This window comes from Apium graveolens, chromosome 8 (assembly GCF_009905375.1).
Source record: "Apium graveolens cultivar Ventura chromosome 8, ASM990537v1, whole genome shotgun sequence".
NCBI lineage: Eukaryota > Viridiplantae > Streptophyta > Magnoliopsida > Apiales > Apiaceae > Apium > Apium graveolens.
The window spans coordinates 107423260-107444915 of NC_133654.1; the positions used below are offsets into that span (position 1 = coordinate 107423260).

At 33.5% G+C, this 21656-nt stretch overlaps 2 protein-coding genes across 2 annotated transcripts; both read left to right on the forward strand.

Annotated features, from left to right (window-relative positions):
* The first annotated feature begins 305 nt into the window (after window positions 1-305).
* On the forward strand, window positions 306-5446 carry LOC141677890 (CDP-diacylglycerol--glycerol-3-phosphate 3-phosphatidyltransferase 1, chloroplastic-like). Its single transcript, XM_074484003.1, has 8 exons — window positions 306-886; window positions 985-1051; window positions 1140-1214; window positions 1325-1376; window positions 3914-3999; window positions 4111-4185; window positions 4999-5093; window positions 5178-5446. The coding sequence occupies exons 1-8, from the start codon at window positions 381-383 to the stop codon at window positions 5266-5268; spliced, it is 1047 nt and encodes a 348-aa protein (XP_074340104.1). The 5' UTR covers window positions 306-380; the 3' UTR covers window positions 5269-5446.
* A 524-nt stretch (window positions 5447-5970) lies between these two features.
* Window positions 5971-20701, forward strand: LOC141679848 (uncharacterized). Its single transcript, XM_074486227.1, has 7 exons — window positions 5971-5998; window positions 6279-6527; window positions 8809-8857; window positions 8968-9018; window positions 16975-17021; window positions 19166-19219; window positions 20471-20701. The coding sequence occupies exons 1-7, from the start codon at window positions 5971-5973 to the stop codon at window positions 20554-20556; spliced, it is 564 nt and encodes a 187-aa protein (XP_074342328.1). The 3' UTR covers window positions 20557-20701.
* The last annotated feature ends 955 nt before the right edge of the window (window positions 20702-21656 follow it).

The window sequence follows — 21656 nt, forward strand, 5'->3', positions numbered from 1 at the left end:
TTTATTATAATATTAAATTATATTTAATATATTATTATGATTATATTACTTATATACTAACAAATATATATTTATTATATCATAATTTCTATAATTATTCATATTTAAATTTAAAAGATTTTTTAATTTTAATAAATAATTATGTATATTCCAAGAAAGGAAAATTTGTAAGGATGAATCGAATTTCAAAAATCGAATCGGTCATCTACTTAATTGGGAATTAATCGATTGAATAAGGGATTTTTCGAATACCTACTATTTCTAAAATTCATTAATTAAAAAAAAAACAATAAATTTGGCATGATCCGAACAAAGCACCGCGTGTTATCTCCCCCAAACCCCTCCTCTGCAAGACCCCTAATGCTAGTTCAACACCATTGATGGGTATCTTCTTGAGATTACTTACTAAACTAACTCAACACTCCAAATCTCAAAAACCAATCTTCAATCTCTCCTCAATTCTCAACCCCACTTCTCTCTTTCTCTCTAAATCTCACTCAATCTCTCCCTCTCTCCCTCAATGCCTCCAACCATCTCTCTTTCTCTGTTCTCATCCTCCCACACTTTCTCCGCACTTTTCTTCCCAACCCCACCTCGTTTTCTTGCCTAGTGTCCAGGCTCTGGCCTCTCCGATTTTTTCGCGGGTCGGTTTGGGTCAGGAGAGTGTGGGTGGTGGAGACCCGGTTGAAAAGGGAGGCGGGTTTGTGAATTCGCCGAATTTTTCGCGGGTTTATTTCGGGTCTAACCGGGTCCGGTCGGGTGACGATAATGTGGGTGGTGGTGACCCGGTGGAGAAGGGTGGTGGAGGTGGAGGTGTGGATGGGTTTGTGAATTTACCGAATTTGATTTCGGTGAGTAGGTTGATCTCGGGTCCGGTCATTGGATGGTATGCCCTTCCTAAACTTATAGTAATGGACCAACGTATCACTATTTTTGACAAGTTGAAATTTACATAATCGCTATTTTTAACAACTTCAAATGCAGGATGATTTTGCGAGAAATGTATATTCCTGCTTTTGGTTGTCTAGCTGTCTCGGGTGCAACAGATTGGGTGAACTTCTTTTATAAGTTTTGCTAAGGATTTGCTGAAATGGTTTAAACATTTCTTCAACAGTAACCTAAGCTTATTTTTCATGTAGCTAGACGGGTATGTAGCACGGAAGATGGGAATCAATTCCGTAGTTGGATCATACCTGGATCCTCTTGCTGACAAGGTGTGATTTTGAGTTACAGTTTTTTTCCTTTAGTGTTGTTTGTTGATGCTCTTCTTTACTTTGAATTAACCGTTGCTGGAATTAGAATGTAAAAATTATATGCATTACAGGTTCTAATTGGATCCGTTGCTTTGGCTTTGGTTGAGAAGGGTCTTCTAAACTGTAAGTATAACTTATTTTTTTTCCTTGGTAGAACTAGATTAGTTTATGGGGAGTGTACAAATATCTTCTCGAACTATGTGTTAATTCCAATCTTGTTCACCGAAGCAGTATAGTTTGAGATCATAATATTGGTATGAGTTGCTTGTAAATCTGACTTAAAACTTTTCGTAAATATTTAAGCTTTTATTGGATGCATGTTGAAAATAGTCATCCCCCTAGTCTGGTCAAACCTTTCTGCACCTTGCAGGACGACATTGCTCGCTGCCTGAACAAATTGGGATGGCAAAGGAATATAAAATATTGATTACTCATGCTCGAATGTAATCTGAATCACACTCGGGTCATCTCCGTTACTGTAGAAACTTGGTGGGAGAAGGAGAGTTTTGGTGTATGCCTAAACGAAATGTGGTGTTGCCAAATTTTAGCTGAAGATAATAATCTAATGACAAAAATAGCAGATTTGGTATTTGAGACCTTTTTCAACTGGATTAATTATGATGCCGAGTAACAGTTGTAAACTGTAATACATTACCATGGTAAGGAACAATGCTAGACTGCACTATGAGCAACGGTGCTAAAATGCAACAAAATTGTGATGCATCACCATGCTAACTAATATTTTAGAATGGGGATCGATATTTAGAAAAAATGAAATTATTTTGCGGACCTTTATCTAAAACAAAAGCTAGTTTGTGTTCTTTTCTCCACAAAATGAAAGCTCATCCAAAAAACAGTTTAGACTGTAATGCAACCTGGTCAGAAATCTATAAACCTGGCAATGCATATGTTTGTGGACCTTTAGAATAGGGATCGATATTTAGAAAAATGAAATTATTTTGCGGCCTTTATCTAAAACAAAAGCTAGTTTGTGTTCTTTTCTCCACATAATGAAAGCTCATCCAAAAAATAGTTTAGACTGTAATGCAACCCGGTCAGAAATCTATAAACCTGGCAATGCATATGTTTGTTAGCCCTAATTTCAGTGACATTAGATTGTGAATTTAGATTAAAATTGTATATTTGAATATGCATTTCTTATTGTTGCAGTGAAATATCAAGATACGGTTGTTTGACCTGAATAAAATCTTCAAACCCCACTTTGAGTCCCTATAATTCCTCGCAGCGTAACAATTAAAGTTCTGTGCTTCTCAGGAACTCATCCTTGCAATAAGCAAAGTGCAGATTCTGCTGCAAGGCGTTCTTTTCAACTTGAGCAGCTTTTGCCCTGCGACTCAAGCTAGCTTCCTTCCCTGTTTCATTTCCCAACAGTGTTTGGAACTTTTTCAAATCGGCGACTAACAGTCATTATAGTGCAAGTAAAAGTAAGAGTCTAAGAGATAGTCGATAAGCATGCACAGTAACAGACGTGAACATACCTTTATGCCTACTGTCAATTCAGCCTTGTTTCGTGGTGATATTGAACCACTATAATTTAATCTGCAGAAGACAAGTTTTGATTTTGATGATGTACATGCTTAGTTCTAAAAGTAGATATCTTTTTCTTTCTCCAATATTCGATGCTTTCACTCTTTCTGCTTTTCTTTTTTTCTTTTTCTCCCAAGCGACCAACAATCTTGCTTTTCTTTTCTTTGTTGTTTTCTTCTTTCTCCAATCTTGTTCATCGTAGCAGTATAGTTTGAGATCCTAATGTTATGAGTTTGCTTGTAAATCTGACTTGCACTTGTGTAAGAGCAAGTTCAACAGTGTCCCAGTAGATGCCTTATAGATATAATAAAAAAATAGTGTCGTAGAGATTTAGGATATTGTTTTTGTATATCAACTCCAACAACATGTCTTATAATTGTGCTTTATTATTAAAGTAATAATATGTTTGAATTACAATAAGAGGGAATGGAAAAGATGATAACAGAAAGATATGTAAAAGAGGAGGAAAATTAATATTTTATTAATAGAAATGTAATAGGACATGCATAGTGGTGCCTTAAAAAGAAGGCATGCCATGGATGTCCTAGTGTTTTAAGGCACCACTAGGCCACTGTTGGAGCACTCATTTGTTCAAAATGCCCTAAATTTTAGCGAAGGACATCAATTTAGGACATTGTTGGACGAGCTCGCTATTGTGTACAAGGCGGGACTGGTGCATGTCGCTTTTGGAAGGTTGCTAACATAAAGCAGCACCCAGAGTTATAAGTTACTAATGCAAACTAGTGATGCAAGTTTGTTCTCTTCAAGGTTGCTGGAGCAATTTCTGACTTGGCATAAGGTTGTTCAACTACATGTTGGTTGGCAATTGGCAAATACAATGATGCAAGTCTTGGTCCCTTATTTATGCGTCAACTGTCAATTGTTCTTGGTGTTAAAGTTATTTAATAATTATGTATATGTTATTCTGCTTGGAAGACCATACACGTTGGTTAAGATACTGAAGAGATAATCAGTGAGGAAGTGATTTGCATATATTTTGGTTCATTCCGTTTTTTATGGTTTATGAAAAAGATTAAAGATACATGTTTCCCTGGTATGCATAAGAAACACCAGAAGCCTAAGTAGATCCAGTATTGATTTCAATTGTGAAGCTGGACTTGTTGGGATCATTGTGCTGAGGGATGTAGCTCTTGTTGGTGGTGCAATCTATAACAGAGCTAGCAGTTTGAATTGGAATGTAAGTTGCTCTGACTTGAATTAGAGTATCCTGTATCCTGTATCCTGTATCCTGTTGCAGAATCTTGATTTGCACTGTACTACATATTTAACTGTATCTGTTTTCTTACAGTGGAAAAGTTGGTCAGACTTCTTCAACCTTGATGGGATTCAAGCCCAGAAAGTGGAACCTCTCTTTCTTAGCAAGGTAATGACTTGCCTTTGGTCTAATTTTTAGGTGACTGATATCCATTGTTGATTCACAGTGACCTGTATGGATTAAATCATATTTTTTCAAATTTTATGCGACGACATTAATGCAGATATAGTTCTAGGATTTTCATGGCTCGGATGCACATTGAGTGAAAGTGTGCATTCTGCAAGCTGCATAATTTCATCCCAGAAAACATTTGGCCACTCAGAAACTGCAATACTCAATATTGATCTTTTATGTAATATAAAAGAATTAAAATTATCTAATTTGATAAGTACCTTCAATCTATGTTGTTACTATGTATATTCTTAAGCAAAAAATTGGTTAGAAGATTTCAGATAACCAACGTTCTTTGTTATTTTTTACAATGCAAATCATATGAAGATGCATTTAATTATTCTCATTTTCCTTTTTTCGTTGTTAGTATACATCCTATAAAATATTAAGGATATGGAAGCAACCAAATCTGTTTCTTGAACATGAATACAAATTTGATAATATTGATAAAGTTGAACTTAAATATATGTCAATAATATCTGTAGGAGTTGGTTGCTGAACTTATTTTAGTTGTTTACAATATTTTCTTTGGGTTAACAACCTTAGTGCTAATTATATAAGTTCTTTTCCCTCGTTTTTTCTCAAAGCTTGTTAATTATATTAACCGGACATCGGCATTTATAGTAATATACCCCTTCCATTAGAATATATGAACTGCTTGAGTGGGAATAAAATTGTCCAAGCTAGGTTTGGTTTTTTGTTTTTTCATTTAATTAACCTATTTTATGCATTTCTTGGTTTTATTTGCAGGTAAATACTGTTTTCCAACTTGTCTTAGTGATTGCAGCTCTTCTTCAACCTGATTTAGGAACCCAAGATACCCATTCATACATCACGTACTTAAGGTGGGCAGTACTTTTTCTATTAGTGTAATGTGTTATATATTTAGTTTCAGTAGCAATTCTAAATCTAAACTTATATTGTTGCAGCTGGTTAGTGGCTTCAACAACCGTGGCTTCCACTGCGGCATATGGTGTTCAACATTTAAGGAGAAAACCTATGTTAAGGAAGGGTCTCTAACTCTAAATTGTATGATAATTGTTCTTTCGTGGGATGTTGCTAATGCTTTGGTTCAACTAGGATAGATAGATTGACATTTGACAAGCTTACAGATGTAAAATGCGGTATTGTTGTTTAGTTGCTAGAAATAAGTTTTGGTGTAGTTTATAAGTAAATTACTCCAGCAAATCTACATTAAGTTGGCCAGGGTGTTAAATTTATGTGCACTTTGATATTCAGTAGTTTGAGATCAAAAAATTCAGATTTTTTTTTGTTCCAAGTTTGTTCCCTTCATGTCAATCTCTTGCTTTAAGAGGTATTTTCAAGATCTGCTGTGAATGTTGTAGATTTTTTTGTGCATAATTTAGGGACTTAGTGTGGCTTTTTATTTCCTTACCCTATAGTGGCACATCTTTGATTTGTATACTGTTCCGTTTATCTATCTGTCCGAGATAAATCAGGACGGAGGGAGTAATTTATACTCTTATATAATGAAAGATGAGTTGAGACCATCTCAGTGATCAAGTAAGAATAGTCTTATGTTATATACATCACTGAGCAGGTGAGGACATTATGTCACAAATTACTGAGATTGCAGTTTACAAAAGCCAAATTATGATGTCTAGTGGATGATTGCTTGGCCTTGGGAGATCTATTACAAGCATATGTTCATCTTCATTTATTTATGAAGATTTTAGTATGCAAGTATAATTAATTTAACATATGATCACGTCTAAATTAGGATTAGTTGGTATAAATATCCATCTAACAAAAATTGTACTTCATATTCGGATTAGTCAGTTGTAATTGTTGTAATTTTATATAAATAATTAATAGAGGTAGATAATAGAAAAAGAAAAACGTTAAAGGTACAAAATTGATTTGGTTTCAGAATGCTATATAACAAATCTATACTATACTATAATAACCGGAATATGGGATAATTTGGTTAAACGATTATTCCATTTTTTTTTAATTTTAAGAAAAACAAAAAAAAACTTGAAAACAACGACAACAAAAAAGCTAAAAAGCAACCAAAAACAGCAGCACATTCCTAGCCATACAGCACATTCCTAGTCATACAGTAACACGGGAACAAAACCTCCAGTGCTATAATCACTTCCACAGTTATTTCCACACGCTTCTTCTCAAACAAACCCTTTCTTCTAACAAACCAGCAGGCGGAAGAAGCTACTCAAGAGAATTGAGCCTCCCCACGGAGTTCGTCGCAGTTAAATTCACCATAGTTCATGTTCTTTCACTTTACCATAGTTCTTCCGGTTTGTGTTTCTTGTGACTTCTTGTACTCTTCCGGTATTTGTGTTGTGGTCTCTTTTACCATATTTGCTTTGTTTTTACTAATTGTTTAATTGCTCTTCCGATATTTGATTTGTGGTCTCTTCGGGTACTAATTGCTTTGTGCTAATACCTGTTATATCTTAGATATCTTAGATGCTTTTGTACTGTTTGATAGGATGCCAGACCAAATAAAATACTTCGATTAAAGCAAGTCAATTTTATAAACTAACAAAGCTTTAGTATTTAGAAAAGCAGAGCAAATTCTCACAATCTCGCAGTAGTCCAGCAACAACTTACTTGATGTTAACACCTCCGTTGTAAATGTAACGTGTGACATTGCGCTGGACCCATTGTTTAGCTCGATTGTAAGTGTTCATAGCAACAAGCTGATCATTAGGAATTGCAACCATAACTTCGATATCTGAACCAGTAAGCGCATTCATCGTAGTATCATTTGCATCAAAGAGCTTCACTTTCTTGATTCCATTATCTTTCAACATCCTGACAACTTTTGCTGGTAATTGGTGACTAGCCATAGTACCTTAGTTGACACCTATACTTTCAACCATATTTAGGAAGTAAAATATTTTATTTACCAAGTGAGCTATTTAGCTAGGAAAATTTCAATATCTAAATTTCCCTTTTTGGTTAAATGTGCTAAATGTACTGCCTAGACTTTTTCTGCTGAAAAGTCTTGGATAATTTTCAAATTTTCTAGCCTAAAGCCGAATCACACATCAATGTATTTGATAAAATCAACTTTGCTATTATAAGACACGTACAAACAATACAACTACAATATCCTAGCAGACTTTCACAAGCACTCTCCAATTCAATTGCAAATCTCTCTAGACCTCGACTCCACCGCTTGAGACTCTGCACGACTCTTGCATACACCCGCATTTAAGCGACCTACGTTGCAAATCTGGCACAATTATTCCACCAAATCCAATCCACCTTGAGGTAAACTTGCAGGCCGAGATTATTTATCTATTTGGTTATTATACATGTTAATCAACTCAATTTAAATTTTCAATTAAAGTTTTAACATTTTGTCAAGTTATTCCATGTCATTCATTTTGCTGTAAATTTAAGTTGTACTTTCCGGTTTGTGATAGATAAATATGTATCGTTGTTATTATACCTAGGTCTTTGGTAATGATTCATGATAAGTTCTTAGTTTTTTATAGTGTTTATGTTATTGATTAAGATGGAGAAAGAAATTCTCAGTTTGTAGTTTAACGTAGGTGTGTGTTTATGATAATTTTTCAATTTGATTAATGAGGTTGGCCAAAATTTGGAATTTCTTTTTAGTATGTGATATGTGTTTTACTATAAGGAAAATGAGAGGTTCATAATATTTTTTCTAAAAATAATGATTTGTGACGAGTTAATACAAAAGCTATAGACTTTATATGAGTTGGATGAATATAGGGGTTTTAAGGGTTGGGGTATTTATATATTGATCTGGAAATGATATGAAAATGAATAAAGAGACATAAATATATGAGTTTCGAAGAATGTCATTATAATTGCTTCATGTGTAATAGTTACAGAGAAGGCTGCGAATCTTGATGAATTAAATTGTTGCTAAAATCAGGTGAACTTGACTGTAAGCTAGTTATTAGTGTTTCTGTTTTGAGGTTTATATGTTGAATATTATGAATGAGGGTTTATTCAGTTTTGGTTGCTTTGTCTTAGTGTTGATTGTTGACGGAGCTGGTGTCATGCTTTGGACCTTGGAGAACGAAATTCTGGGTCTTGCCAGTGTGGTGTTGTGAATTAATAATTTACAGAGCTGTCACTTTGTGTTATCTTAGGTTATATCCTAATTTTAGTTAATTTTAAATATATTAAATAAAAAACTTTTAAACATAAGTTGTGCGCTAACACTATAGTATTGTATTCTGCTTCAAACAAAAGCTTCTACCTCTTTTTTTGTCCAGTCTTCAAAAGTTTGAACACTTCATAGTGATAGCTGGTATATCAATTACTCAAACTCTATTTGTTTTTCTATGTTTGTGTTGAATAATTACATATTAATTGAGTTATTTTGTATCCCCTGTACAGTTAACTTAAGTTGCAATTTTAAGTTATTTTGAGCTTTTGTTGTGATATTGGTTATAATCGAGTTATTCACTTGATTTAACGAGATTTTCTATAGTTCCATGCCATTCTCTGTTCACTCTTAAATTATAAAAAAAACATACGAAATCACGTTGAATGAAGATTAGTAAAACCAATAAAGTTCATTTGATGCAAGTATTATAGATTCTGTAGGTGCAGCCTTACTCGGACCTTTTAATAGCAAGTAAATATCCATTGCTCCATGCCATCCTCTGTTCACTCTTAAATTATAAAAAATATAACAGATCATATTTGATGAAGATTATTAAATCCAATAAAGTTCATTTGATGCAGGTATTATAGTTTCTGTAGATGCTGTTGGATTTTTAACGCAGCGGGGTTAAGGTAAAACACTTTTACACATATAAAATCCAAATAAAAGCATATAAATCGTGAATAAAAATTCGAGGGATCGAATCTAACTTTTAAAAATAATTCGGAGACAACGATCAGAGATCCTTAGCAGTTGCTCCTCAAGTATGAAGCACTCCACCGGTATCCACCAAGAAAACGATGTTAAGGAGGAGGAAGGAGGTGGAGAGAATTGAGTTTTCCAAACTTTTTGGGTTTTCGTGTTCTGAGGTTCGAATAAAATTAGGGTCTATAATAGTGTATTTATAGGCAAAATTTTCAGCTGAAATTTTCCCATAAATAATATTATTATTATCCCATTTATTATTCTCATTAATAATTAAAACACCTTTTAATTATTAATCCTTTTTCTAAACACTTTAGAAATAATTCTCTCTCTTGATTTAATTTCCAAAAATTAAATCCTTTAATTAATAATATTAAGAACTTTTCTTAATTAATTTATAATCAATTAAATCTCATTTAATCAATTATTAAATTTTCCAATTAATTATTTATTTCACAAATAAATAATTATTAGCCATTATTAATTAATTCCTCCACCATTAAATCATTCTCTTTTTATGGTGTGACCCTGTAGGTTCAATATTAAGCCGATAGTAGAAATAAATAATAATAAAACTATTTTATCATTATTTATATAAATTCTCTAATTTATTAAATATGATTAATTAATTAATCACATTTATTCTACATCGTGAGTGATGCTTCTCAACATATCGCGACTATCCGGATAATATGAATTCACTGCTTAGAATACCAAGAACCTGTCAGTGAATAGTTACCGTACAATAAACTCCTTCTACCCTACAATGTCCCGATTAAATACAAGGCATGGATCTCGTGTCAAGCCTATCTAATTCAATCACTTTGCTTACCATTTACTATGCGTAGTTCTATGCAAATTAGAAACTCCTTTCTAATTTCATTTACTCTGGCCAGAGATTCCTGAACTAGCATAAGTGGATCAGCCTTGAACATTCGCTTCCTTCACTGGAAGGGGTAGATCCTTTATTGATCATACACTATCTTCGTGTACAAATTCCTATACCCAGAAGAGCCCTAATAATTGTCCCTGGAGACTAAGAACTAAACCAAAGCATAGTTCAGTGTACACAAGATGACTATGATGACCTCAAGTCTAAGGATACTTGTACAACTATCACTATGTGAACAACTGCTGACACGTGAGTGAACTCCATTAGTTGTTCAGCTGTGCGAGTCATGTTCAGTGAACTTATTCCATAATAAGCACCTACATACTAGCTATAGTGTCACCACACAAATGTCTATGAGAACAGACATCCTTCATAATGAAGCAAGCATAGTATGTACCGATCTTTGCGGATTATTAATTAACAGTTAGTAATTCTATGACCAGGAACTATTTAAGTTTAGAGTTATCATCTTTTTAGGTCTCACTATTATGATCTCATCATAATTCATAAAAAGCTTTACTCTAAACTATGGTATATCTTATTTAAACACTTAAATAGATAAAGCCCGTAATAAAAACAAAACAAGTCTTTATTAATATCAATGAAATCAAAACAGATTACATAAAAGTTATTCCTAAATCCTAATACATGATTGGACTTAGGACATATTCCTTTCAATCTCCCACTTGTACTAAAGCCAATCACTCTGGTATCTAATACCCATCTTGTCTTTATGACGATCAAAGTGACTTTCATAAAGTAGCTTTGTGAGTGGGTCTGCTATGTTGTTATGTGTGTCAACTCTATTTTAATACAATACAAGAAATGTTACCGCGCTCCCACTAACCCTTTTGTAGACGCATGGTTCATCTTCGTTTTTGATAAAATCAAACTTTTTGATTGTCTCATCAAAACGAATGTTCCATCTTTCGAGAAGCCTGCTTTAAACCACATATGGTTCGCAGCAGCTTACACACTAGGTTTTCATTTCTCTTGGAAAGAAAAACCATCTGGCTAATTGCCAGATCTCATAGTCGTAGTAAGCAGCATTCGCAAGCAAAATCCGAACTGATTTTAACAGGGCTACAGGTAAAAGGTTTCATCAAAGTCAATCCATTGCCTTTGTTTGAATTCTTTTGCCACAAGCCTGGCCTTAAAGGTTTCCACCTGGCCATCTGCTCTAATCATTCTTTTGTATCCCGTATACATAGATTTCTTTCCGGATTTCATGGCACTATGCCATTTTTCTGAGTCAACACTACTCATAGCCTCATTACAGGTCACAGGGTCGTCATCATCAATGATCGACAACTCATTGTCATTCTCAATGACAAGGCCATAATACCTCTCAGGTTGGCGAGACACTCTCCCTGATCTATGAATGGGCTGTTCTATAAAAGGTTGTTCAGTCAGAACAGGTATTTCCACTTGATCCGTAGCAGTTTGTGCTTCTTGAACTTCATCAAGTTCAATTTTGCTCCCACTGTTTCCTTCAAGGATAAACTCCTTTTCCAAGAAGGTAGCATGTCTAGATACAAACACCCGATGATCAGTGTAAAAGTAATACCCTAAAGTCTCTTTAGGATATCCCACAAAACTACATTTTACGGATCGATATTCCAGCTTATCTGGGTCAACTTACTTGACACAAGCTGGACATCCCCAAATCTTAACGTGTTTAAGACTCGGTTTCCTTACTTTCCATATCTCATATGAAGTTTGAGGAACATATTTGGAAGGCACCTTATTCAGTAAATATGCTGAGGTTTCCAATGCATAACCCCATAGGAATACTGGAAGATTTGCATAGCTCATCATGGACCGAACTATGTCTAACAAAGTTCGATTTCTCCTTTCAGATACCAATCTGGAGGAGTCCACTGGGAGACTATACATTTACTTTGAGATAATCTAGAAACACTCCATTAAAGTATTCACCACCTCGATCTGATCGAAGAGTTATAATACTATGTTTGGCTGTTTCTCCACTTCATACTTATATTCTTTGAACTTTTCAAAGGCCTCAGACTTGTGTTTCATCAAACACATATCCGAATCCAGTTCTATCATCTATGAAAGTAATGAAGTATGAAAATCCACCCATGGCTTGCGTAGACATTGGTCCACATACATCTGTGTGTACCATTCCTAGCAAATCTGCAGCCCTCTCTCCATGTCCACTAAATGGAGACTGCAGTGCCACTATGAAGTGAGATTTTCATCATCCCTTTTCTTTTATTAGTTTGTTCAATCTGAAGTAAATTATGTCACATTTATACAGACCATTATTTAAAGTACCACGTCCATAAAGAATATTATCTCTAAGAATAGAACATTCATTATTCTCAATAATAAATGAAAATCCAGCCAAGTCTAACATGAGAATAATATTCCTCACAATCGAGGGAACAAAATAACAATTATTTAAAACAATAGTCTTGCCCGTAGGCATATATAAATGAAACGATTCTACATCTACAGCAGCAACTCTTGCTCCATTTCCATCAGTAAAATCACCTCCTCTTCCTCAAGAGTCCTACTTCTCCTTGGTCCCTGCAACAAATTGCAGATATGATAACCACAGGCGGTATCTAATACCCAAGTAGAAATGACATATTCACTTCTATCATGAACATACCTGAATCAGAAGCGGTAGTCTCACTACCCTTCTTCTTCTTCAATTCTGCAAGGTAAACCTTGCAGTTACTCTTCCAGTCCCCACCTTGTTATAGTGAAAGCAAACAACTTTGCTCTTGGGGTCTTCAACTTTTGGTGGAACCGGCATTTTCTCACCTACTTTCTTCTTCTTGGAAGAGTTCCTCTTCCTTTTCTTAGGATTGGAACCTTCACCAATTAGAAGAATAGAACTCTTCTTAGGGGAAAAATTCGATTCCGCAGTCTTCAACATGTTGTGGAGTTCAGGCAGGCTGACATCCAACTTATTCATGTGAAAGTTCACAACAAACTGCGAGAACGAACTCGGAAGCGATTGCAAGACCAAGTCTTGGCTCAGCTCCCCATCCATGGCAAAACCAAGTTGTCCAAGACGTTCAATCAAATTGATCATCTTAAGTACATGGTCATTCACAGATGATCCCTCAGACATCCTACAACCGAACAACTCCTTCGACATCTCATATCGAGCTGTCCTCCCCGCCACATCATACAACTCTTGTAGATGCATGAGGATAGTGTGAGCATCCATATGCTCATGTTGCTTCTGTAGCTCAATGTTCATGGAAGCTAGCATGATGCATTGAGCAACATTTGCATCATCTATCCACTTACGATACACAACATGTTCATCATTATGTATATCACTAGCAGGTTCAGTAGGCTTAGGTGAGTCAATCACGTATTCCAGCTTTTCAATCCTGAGAACAATTCTCAAGTTTCGAAGCCAGTCAGCATAATTAGGACCAGTCAATTTGTGAGCATCCAGTATGCTCCTGAGTGATAGTGCAGAAGACATAACGTACAAAGTAAATCTGTAAATGATAAACACATAACAACACTTAGCAAATATTCGATTTCATTTTAAAACACTATATGAATCGGGTCTTTATTCATAAGTGGCTCCCACTAGTTTTCCTAATTTATTCAACCCCCTACGTGAAAAATTAAGCATTCATAATGCTAGTGGGAATAGGGATCCTACATTCCATTACACGACCCCGGCTGTAGCACGAACCGCCATGTAATGTTCAATAGGCAGACAACTCTTGTCAATTGTATCTCATGTTATTCCCTAATCAAACTTTAGCCTCTTGAATAATTGAGTCTCGGCTGTAGCACGACAAACTCAATATTCTAAGTCAAGTCTAACCCAACATTCCGTACAGTTGAATCAGTCCCCAAAGGCCCACGGCTGTAGCACGTACTGACCTTTAGATTCTTATTCAATGTACACATCTCTATGTAATAGACAAGTATTTCTTATTTCGAAATCAAAGCTCTCGGCTGTAGCACGAACCGACAATGATTCAAAAATAAGAACTACTTTTCTATCATGTTGGAAGGCTATGACCGACACAAGCCCGTTGTGTCATTGGCCAATTACTACTTGATATTATTTAATTTTAGAGGGATTATATTACGTTACAATCATAATCATATTATAAAGAGATTCTTCCTTTTAAATTAAATATTTCAAATCAATAATCAATAATCAGATGATTCCCAGATCGGGTGGAGCATTGTCAAGAGGCGTCACTTAATAACCCTTTCTTACAGATAGAAATTTGTTGTTGACAGAATCATCCTTTCTCTCATATCGAAAATTCATATTCAATTACGTGTTTCACAAACACAAGAATATCATGATTGTATTCATAATATTGTTATTAAGGTTATGAAACAATTTCACTATACTAGGCTGTCTAACAAACGCCTTATGTTCATTTAAGTTCACCTAAATCTATCATCGCATGATAAACTAAGCATATATCACATATATAAACATGAATAAACATCAAGGTAGGCATGTTACATCATCTAGCACATTAGTCTAAGCATTATACATCTCTATGTATCACATGAAGCATTTAAAAGCTATTAAAACAGTCAAAAACATCTTTAAAACACTTCATGGAAATATAAACAGTTCAAAACTTTTATGTAAACTAAAATTGATCATTCCATTAGATCCGTCTCGGAAAAATGAATCCAACGGTATATTGCACGCCCAAAACGGAGTTACGAAACTCCCAGAAAATCAATTTTAATATCAACAGACGGGCTGTAACGCATTACAGGAACGCGTTACAATGCCTGTAACGCATTCTGGTGATGCGTTACACCCCTTTTAAGCCATTAAAGGGTGTAACGCATTCCATGAATGTGCCACAGGTGTGTAACGCATTCCGGGAATGCGTTACACCCCCTTATTTTTTATTTTTTTTTCTCAGCAGCCGCCTTTTCTTTTCTTCTCGAACAGCGCGCATCCGTACCTGACTTCTCTTTCTTTCCGTGCCAACACAGACAACATTCAACAGCAGATGACAACAGGAGTACTTTTATACAAAGCAGATAATATATATATACAACATATTATATATATATATGATTAATTAATTACGAATTTAATTTTAAGAACTTCAAAAATTCATAATAAAAAATCTATACATTATAAAATTATGAAAAAAATACCCAGACGATCTACAACACTTATAGAACCCAGATCAACATTCAAAATTATTCTGAGAAACGATTTCTCATCAGACAAAATTAATCCATAATATAACTTGTAAATATCATAATTCATTCATACAAGCACATAAAATTCTGAAATTTTTACCACAGATCTATATGCATACAACCTATGCTCTGATACCATTGTTGGATTTTTAACGCAGCGGGATCAAGGTAAAACACTTTTACACATATAAAATCCAAATAAAAGCATATAAATCGTGAATAAAAATTCGAGGGATCGAATCTAACCTTTAAAAATAATTCGGAGACAACGATCAGAGATCCTTAGCAGTTGCTCCTCAAGTGTGAAGCACTCCACCGGTATCCACTAAGAAAACGATGTTAAGGAGGAGGAAGGAGGTGGATAGAATTGGGTTTTCCAAACTTTTTGGGTTTTCGGGTTCTGAGGTTCGAATAAAATTAGGGTCTATAATAGTGTATTTATAGGCAAAATTTTCAGCTGAAATTTTCCCATAAATAATATTATTATTATCCCATTTATTATTCTCATTAATAATTAAAACACCTTTTAATTATTAATCCTTTTTCTAAACACTTTAGAAATAATTCTCTCTCTTGATTTAATTTCCAAAAATTAAATTCTTTAATTAATAATATTAAGAACTTTTCTTAATTAATTTATAATCAATTAAATCTCATTTAATCAATTATTAAATTTTCCAATTAATTATTTATTTCACAAATAAATAATTATTAGCCATTATTAATTAATTTCTCCACCATTAAATCATTCTCTTTTTATGGTGTGACCCTGTAGGTTCAATATTAAGCCGGTAGTAGAAATAAATAATAATAAAACTATTTTATCATTATTTATATAAATTCTCTAATTTATTAAATATGATTAATTAATCAATCACATTTATTCAACATCGTGAGTGATGCTTCTCAACATATCGCGACTATCCGGATAATATGAATTCACTGCTTAGAATACCAAGAACCTGTCAGTGAATAGTTACCGTACAATAAACTCCTTCTACCCTACAATGTCCCGATTAAATACAAGGCATGGATCTCGTGTCAAGCCTATCTAATTCAATCACTTTGCTTACCATTTACTATGCGTAGTTCTATGCAAATTAGAAACTCCTTTCTAATTTCATTTACTCTGGCCAGAGATTCCTGAACTAGCATAAGTGGATCAGCCTTGAACATTCGCTTCCTTCACTGGAAGGGGTAGATCCTTTATTGATCATACACTATCTTCGTGTACAAATTCCTATACCCAGAAGAGCCCTAATAATTGTCCCTGGAGACTAAGAACTAAACCAAAGCATAGTTCAGTGTACACAAGATGACTATGATGACCTCAAGTCTAAGGATACTTATACAACCATCACTATGTGAACAACTGCTGACACGTGAGTGAACTCCATTAGTTGTTCAGCTGTGCGAGTCATGTTCAGTGAACTTATTCCATAATAAGCACCTACATACTAGCTATAGTGTCACCACACAAATGTCTATGAGAACAGACATCCTTCATAATGAAGCAAACATAGTATGTACCGATCTTTGCGGATTATTAATTACCAGTTAGTAATCCTATGACCAGGAACTATTTAAGTTTAGAGTTATCATCTTTTTAGGTCTCACTATTATGATCTCATCATAATCCATAAAAAGCTTTACTCTAAACTATGGTATATCTTATTTAAACACTTAAATAGATAAAGCCCGTAATAAAAACAAAACAAGTCTTTATTAATATCAATGAAATCAAAACAGATTACATAAAAGTTATTCCTAAATCCTAATACATGATTGGACTTAGGACATATTCCTTTCAGATGCAGCCTTACTCAGACCTTTTAACAACAGGTAAATATCTATTGCTCTTTCCATTCTTACTCCAGTACTCGATTCTCACTTCTTTTGGTCCCCCTCTTTTGTTGATGTATATATTTAGTTTGGATATGAATCATAGTAGTTAGTTCACATATGGTTTAATATAAACTAATTTCCACTTCATTGTTTGATCACAAAATTACATGCAAGTCCCTAAAAGTGACATTGCATTGGACTTTCTAATCAACGACGGTCTTACATTTTCAGATAGTCATACTACAACTAATCATTAACAATTTAAATTGTTAATGTTCTTAGTTTCTTTAAAATAACAATAATTTACTCAAAAAATGCTAATAAATTTGAACTAATGAAAATTAGGAATACAGTCTTTTGCAGAATCCTTGAGAACACTTTTTTTCTTGAGTTCGCTATATTGGATAGCAATTTCCTTGACATGAATGTTCCTGTTTGATAAATTTTCTTGGTTAAAATCTTAGGATTGAGCTCGCTACTTTAGGATTGTTTACATAAAATTTACTACATGCATTTTATCTTTACGAGATAAATCTGTTACACCTATTATGTTTAGATTGGTTTGGTTTTTTAAAGTCATTAACTATTAAGGACAATTTTGAGTTGCTGATGATTTAATATATTAGAAAAAGTAGTGGTATACCCAGAACTTCATGGTAATTTACCAGCATTGACATCAAGTATGTTAGGTTTGGTTTTTCTAATTGAAATGAGTATGTTCAGCGTTACAATATAGTACTTAGGAGCACACAAAAAGCGAGTGAGTCTCTTCTCAAGTCTATCTTCTCAAGTCTATCTGGAATTGTTTCTCGGATGAGAGTCAAGTACTGTAGTAGATATGTTATTTGGTGGAATCTCTTATGTAAACTGTAATATTATTCGCCAGCCTTGAACCTTCAATGCTTATTTAACCTTTGGTTATTATCTCAAGTGTAGGTTAGATGCCTTTGTAGCAGAATATAAGATTTTCACATTTACGTTTACTTTGTTGGGGTCTAGAAAATCTACCCTTTACTAGGGATACAACCTTCTGAGTTATACAAGTTAAGGATTTAGGAGTTTGTGAAGAAAGCTTTATGAATATCCATGTATCATAGTTATCAACACTTTACCGTGTACAAAAATATCTTGGAGGTGTTTTTATTGCACTTTCACTTAATAAATGATTGAGCATTTTTTGCCCTATTCAGATGTGGGCCTTGCTATAGTAATTCGTGTTTGTGTGTGCTAAGTTGCACTTTCTCATGTCCTACAACTTTTTATGCATAAGAACTTATATTCACATGAATTTGATGCTGCTTTTTGTAATAAGCAGAAAGTTAAACCGGTGGTAATCATAAGTTAAATCTCAATCCAGAAAAATCAACATCAAAAATGGAAACTAACAAATAACCCTATTATTTGAACTATGTTTAGTATTTTTGCTCATAGATATTGTATGACCAAACACTTATAAATTTTACATTTGTACATCTAGGCTCCAGCAATGCCCATACAATTATGTTTATATAAATTTCTCAATTATTTCTGAAGTTGAGAAGATTTCGATATTTAAAATAAAACTGTTACATATACGGTTTCTGTTTCCCATAATAATAATTCTATTTCCCCAAATTATTTTTCATTTTAGCCAGTGATTTACTTATCCGGTATTGTCTCTATGTTATGAGTTGGTATTTTCTTAGCTTTTCCAAATAGTGCGTGCTTGCGAAATATTTTTTCTTCAAATATTTAATTTCATTTCAAAATGATAATTACATTTTTAACAAAAATAATAGTCTCTACAATCTATTATATGTTCTCATCGAGTCGCCTCTTATTAGCACTTGATAATCAAACTTCCCAATGCCATACTTTTATTAGTTTTCTTGCTACTTGAACACTCTCCTCACCAACTCCATCCGCTCGGTAACACCAGTTATTCTCTTAATTTCCTTTTTATCCATCTCCCTATATGTATTTGTATTTAATAATTAAATTACTCCATCTTTTCTTTTATTTAGCATCTCTTATTACCGTCTATTCAAACCAAATGCCTATTATATATATTTATACTTTTATATTTGTTTGTTTCAAGTTAAAACTGTGTGTGTTTTTTATTGTATGTAGTAATTAGACTAATGAGTTTGACTTGATTACAGGTTGCCATATATCTGGTTGCACCGATTGCAACTGCTTTCCAAGCCTTTGGAAAGGTTTGCGCGTTCTCTAATTTTAATTCTGCCAAGTCTTTTGTCATATATATACATATAATTGATTTTAATAAGTAAATCAAAAGAATTTTAAATATTCATTTTAATATCTGTAAAACTTAAAATACTTCTTACAAAAAAATTTAGCTTATTGAGAATGAACCAGTTAATTAGCAGGTTAGCAGGTCAAGAAGTTGTTAGCCACTTTATTGCTAATTATGATTTTACATATTTAATTTGATAAAAATTATAGGTGTGTTTTCTAAACTGTTAGTGTCTTTCAATAATGAACATGTCATCCAGTGGTTTGGTATTCTTATATAACTGGGTAAAGATGGCTAGCTTAAAGGTTTATGAAATATATTAATCGAAAAGATGAAAGCTGGGCAGAGTTGTAATGAAACTCTTTGCAAAAGCTATCCTGAATATCGATAACAATTTCTTGGCACTCTGCACTTGAGAGAAAAGAAAAGTGGTTCCAGCGAATTACTCATAAGCTTCTACGAATCGTACATAGATATGTCATATAATTTTATTTGTTTTAGTTAAGATTATTGTATTTTTACATTCGTTCAACTTCAATTTAACATGAAATAGTTTTGTTTTTTAGCAAAGGTTATTATACTATATTATAACTAATTTTTAAAATTTAAATACAAACCTAACTATAATATATTTTTATACTAAAAATTACTCCCTCCGTCGCTTAATTCTTTACATTTTAGAGGGATGGTTCGACACACATTTTAAGACTCATATATAGTATAGTTCCATAAAATATTTTTTTAAAAAATTATTCTGAATAAAAATTCAATGTTTAAATTTTTATTGAGGAAAAGAAAATTAAAAAAATAAGTTATAGAATTATAATTTATATACGCCTTAAGATGTGTACCGAGCAATGAAAAAGAAATGTAAAGAAAATGAGGGGAACTGATGTAGTATTATTTATATTAGAATCATATATGATTATTCAAACAAAATTTGAAATATATTAAAACATCAGTCAAGACCTCTCATAGGAACTCTGGAGGTCAGTTTAAGTAGTTATGTTCAAATATTCTAGAAAACATCAGTCAAGACCTCTCATAGTGCTCATGCTTAGGGTGTCAGCTTAGACGAGGTCATCAACATTGTTAACAAAAATAAATATGTTCTTAAGTTAGACTATAATGTTAAAATATAGATTTTCATTGAACTCTTACATTGCAGCTCTTGAAAAATATATCATATAAGCTTTTATTTTTACAACAGTTGGGGCTGCTGTATTGAAATTTAATATTGAAACAGAAGCGAGGCAGCCGGCAGGTACAACCGAATTTTGGATTTTATTCAATTAGGATTCCTACTTCTTTATGTTTAATTCATTAAAAAGGTAGGATATTTTATTCAATTTATAATACCTACATATTGTTAATTATAAAATATTCCTTTATCTTAGATCTAACGGCTACATAAGCTTGCCAGGTATAATCGAATTTGGATTTGTCAGCATAATTTTCAGTTTCTTGGTGAGGAATAAAAAGATCTTGCTATTTTTTCATATTAGAGTAAAATAGTATTTTTTTCGGGAACTTGCAAAGTCAAACTAAATCAACTTTGACGCCCCCAAAATAATAAATTAATTACTTAAAATATCTTTATTTACAATTCTTCCTAGGATACTATAAGTTGCACTTGATTTAGGGACGCATACATATCTATTTTCCTGATTTATTTACGATTTTACTCATTAATTTTACTCAGTAATTGGCATCAAGGCATCTATCCCTGCAACTTTTAATGTCTATGGTAGGTTTGGGCACTATTTGTTTTATGAATTCTACTTTATTTTAAAATAAATTTCTTACATTTGATGTGACGCCCTTCAAACTCGGGTCAGAAGTTTGGGGCTCACAACACACACACACACAATATATAAACCTGTATATAAAATATAATATGCATTGACCATTCTTTACACAACCACGGATCGCAACAGGTTAAAGTATGAAAACAAGCCACAACCTTATCTTTTATTACATCATACCAAAACCCAACTGGTTCAACTTACAACTGATAATGATGTCGTTCTTACAATCTTGCATAACTCCTCTACAATATAAAGGTCCTGTTAGCTCGATCCGACTTAACCTGGAATCCTAGCCCGCACATTTAACTGAGAATCCTCGTTACCAACAATTTCATTTTTCAACTGTTGAAAACATAAAAAGATTTGCAAGAGTGAGCTAACTAGCTCAACAAGTCATAATAGCAATAACCGAGGTTAACAAATTACCAACTGAAATGATTCAGAAGGATCAAGTTTCTGAATAAGCAATGATTAGAACTGGATATTCACTTTTCATTTTAAAACTAAGGTTAGGCTGCTCATCAGTCACGCACTAACCCCGAGCAAGGCTCCCAGCGTTGCTCTATATACTGGATCCAAGGCACGCAT

Bases quoted from the DNA above. Each gene is read 5' to 3' on its own strand.
- LOC141677890 (XM_074484003.1), top strand. From the start codon at position 381: ATGGGTATCTTCTTGAGATTACTTACTAAACTAACTCAACACTCCAAA. The intron at 1,215-1,324 runs GTGTGATTTTGA...TATGCATTACAG, and splicing joins TGGATCCTCTTGCTGACAAG to GTTCTAATTGGATCCGTTGC. The intron at 5,094-5,177 runs GTGGGCAGTACT...ATATTGTTGCAG, and splicing joins TCATACATCACGTACTTAAG to CTGGTTAGTGGCTTCAACAA.
- LOC141679848 (XM_074486227.1), top strand. From the start codon at position 5,971: ATGATCACGTCTAAATTAGGATTAGTTG. The intron at 9,019-16,974 runs GTAAAACACTTT...GATTGGACTTAG, and splicing joins TTTAACGCAGCGGGGTTAAG to GACATATTCCTTTCAGATGC. The intron at 19,220-20,470 runs GTTTGCGCGTTC...TTTTTACAACAG, and splicing joins CTTTCCAAGCCTTTGGAAAG to TTGGGGCTGCTGTATTGAAA.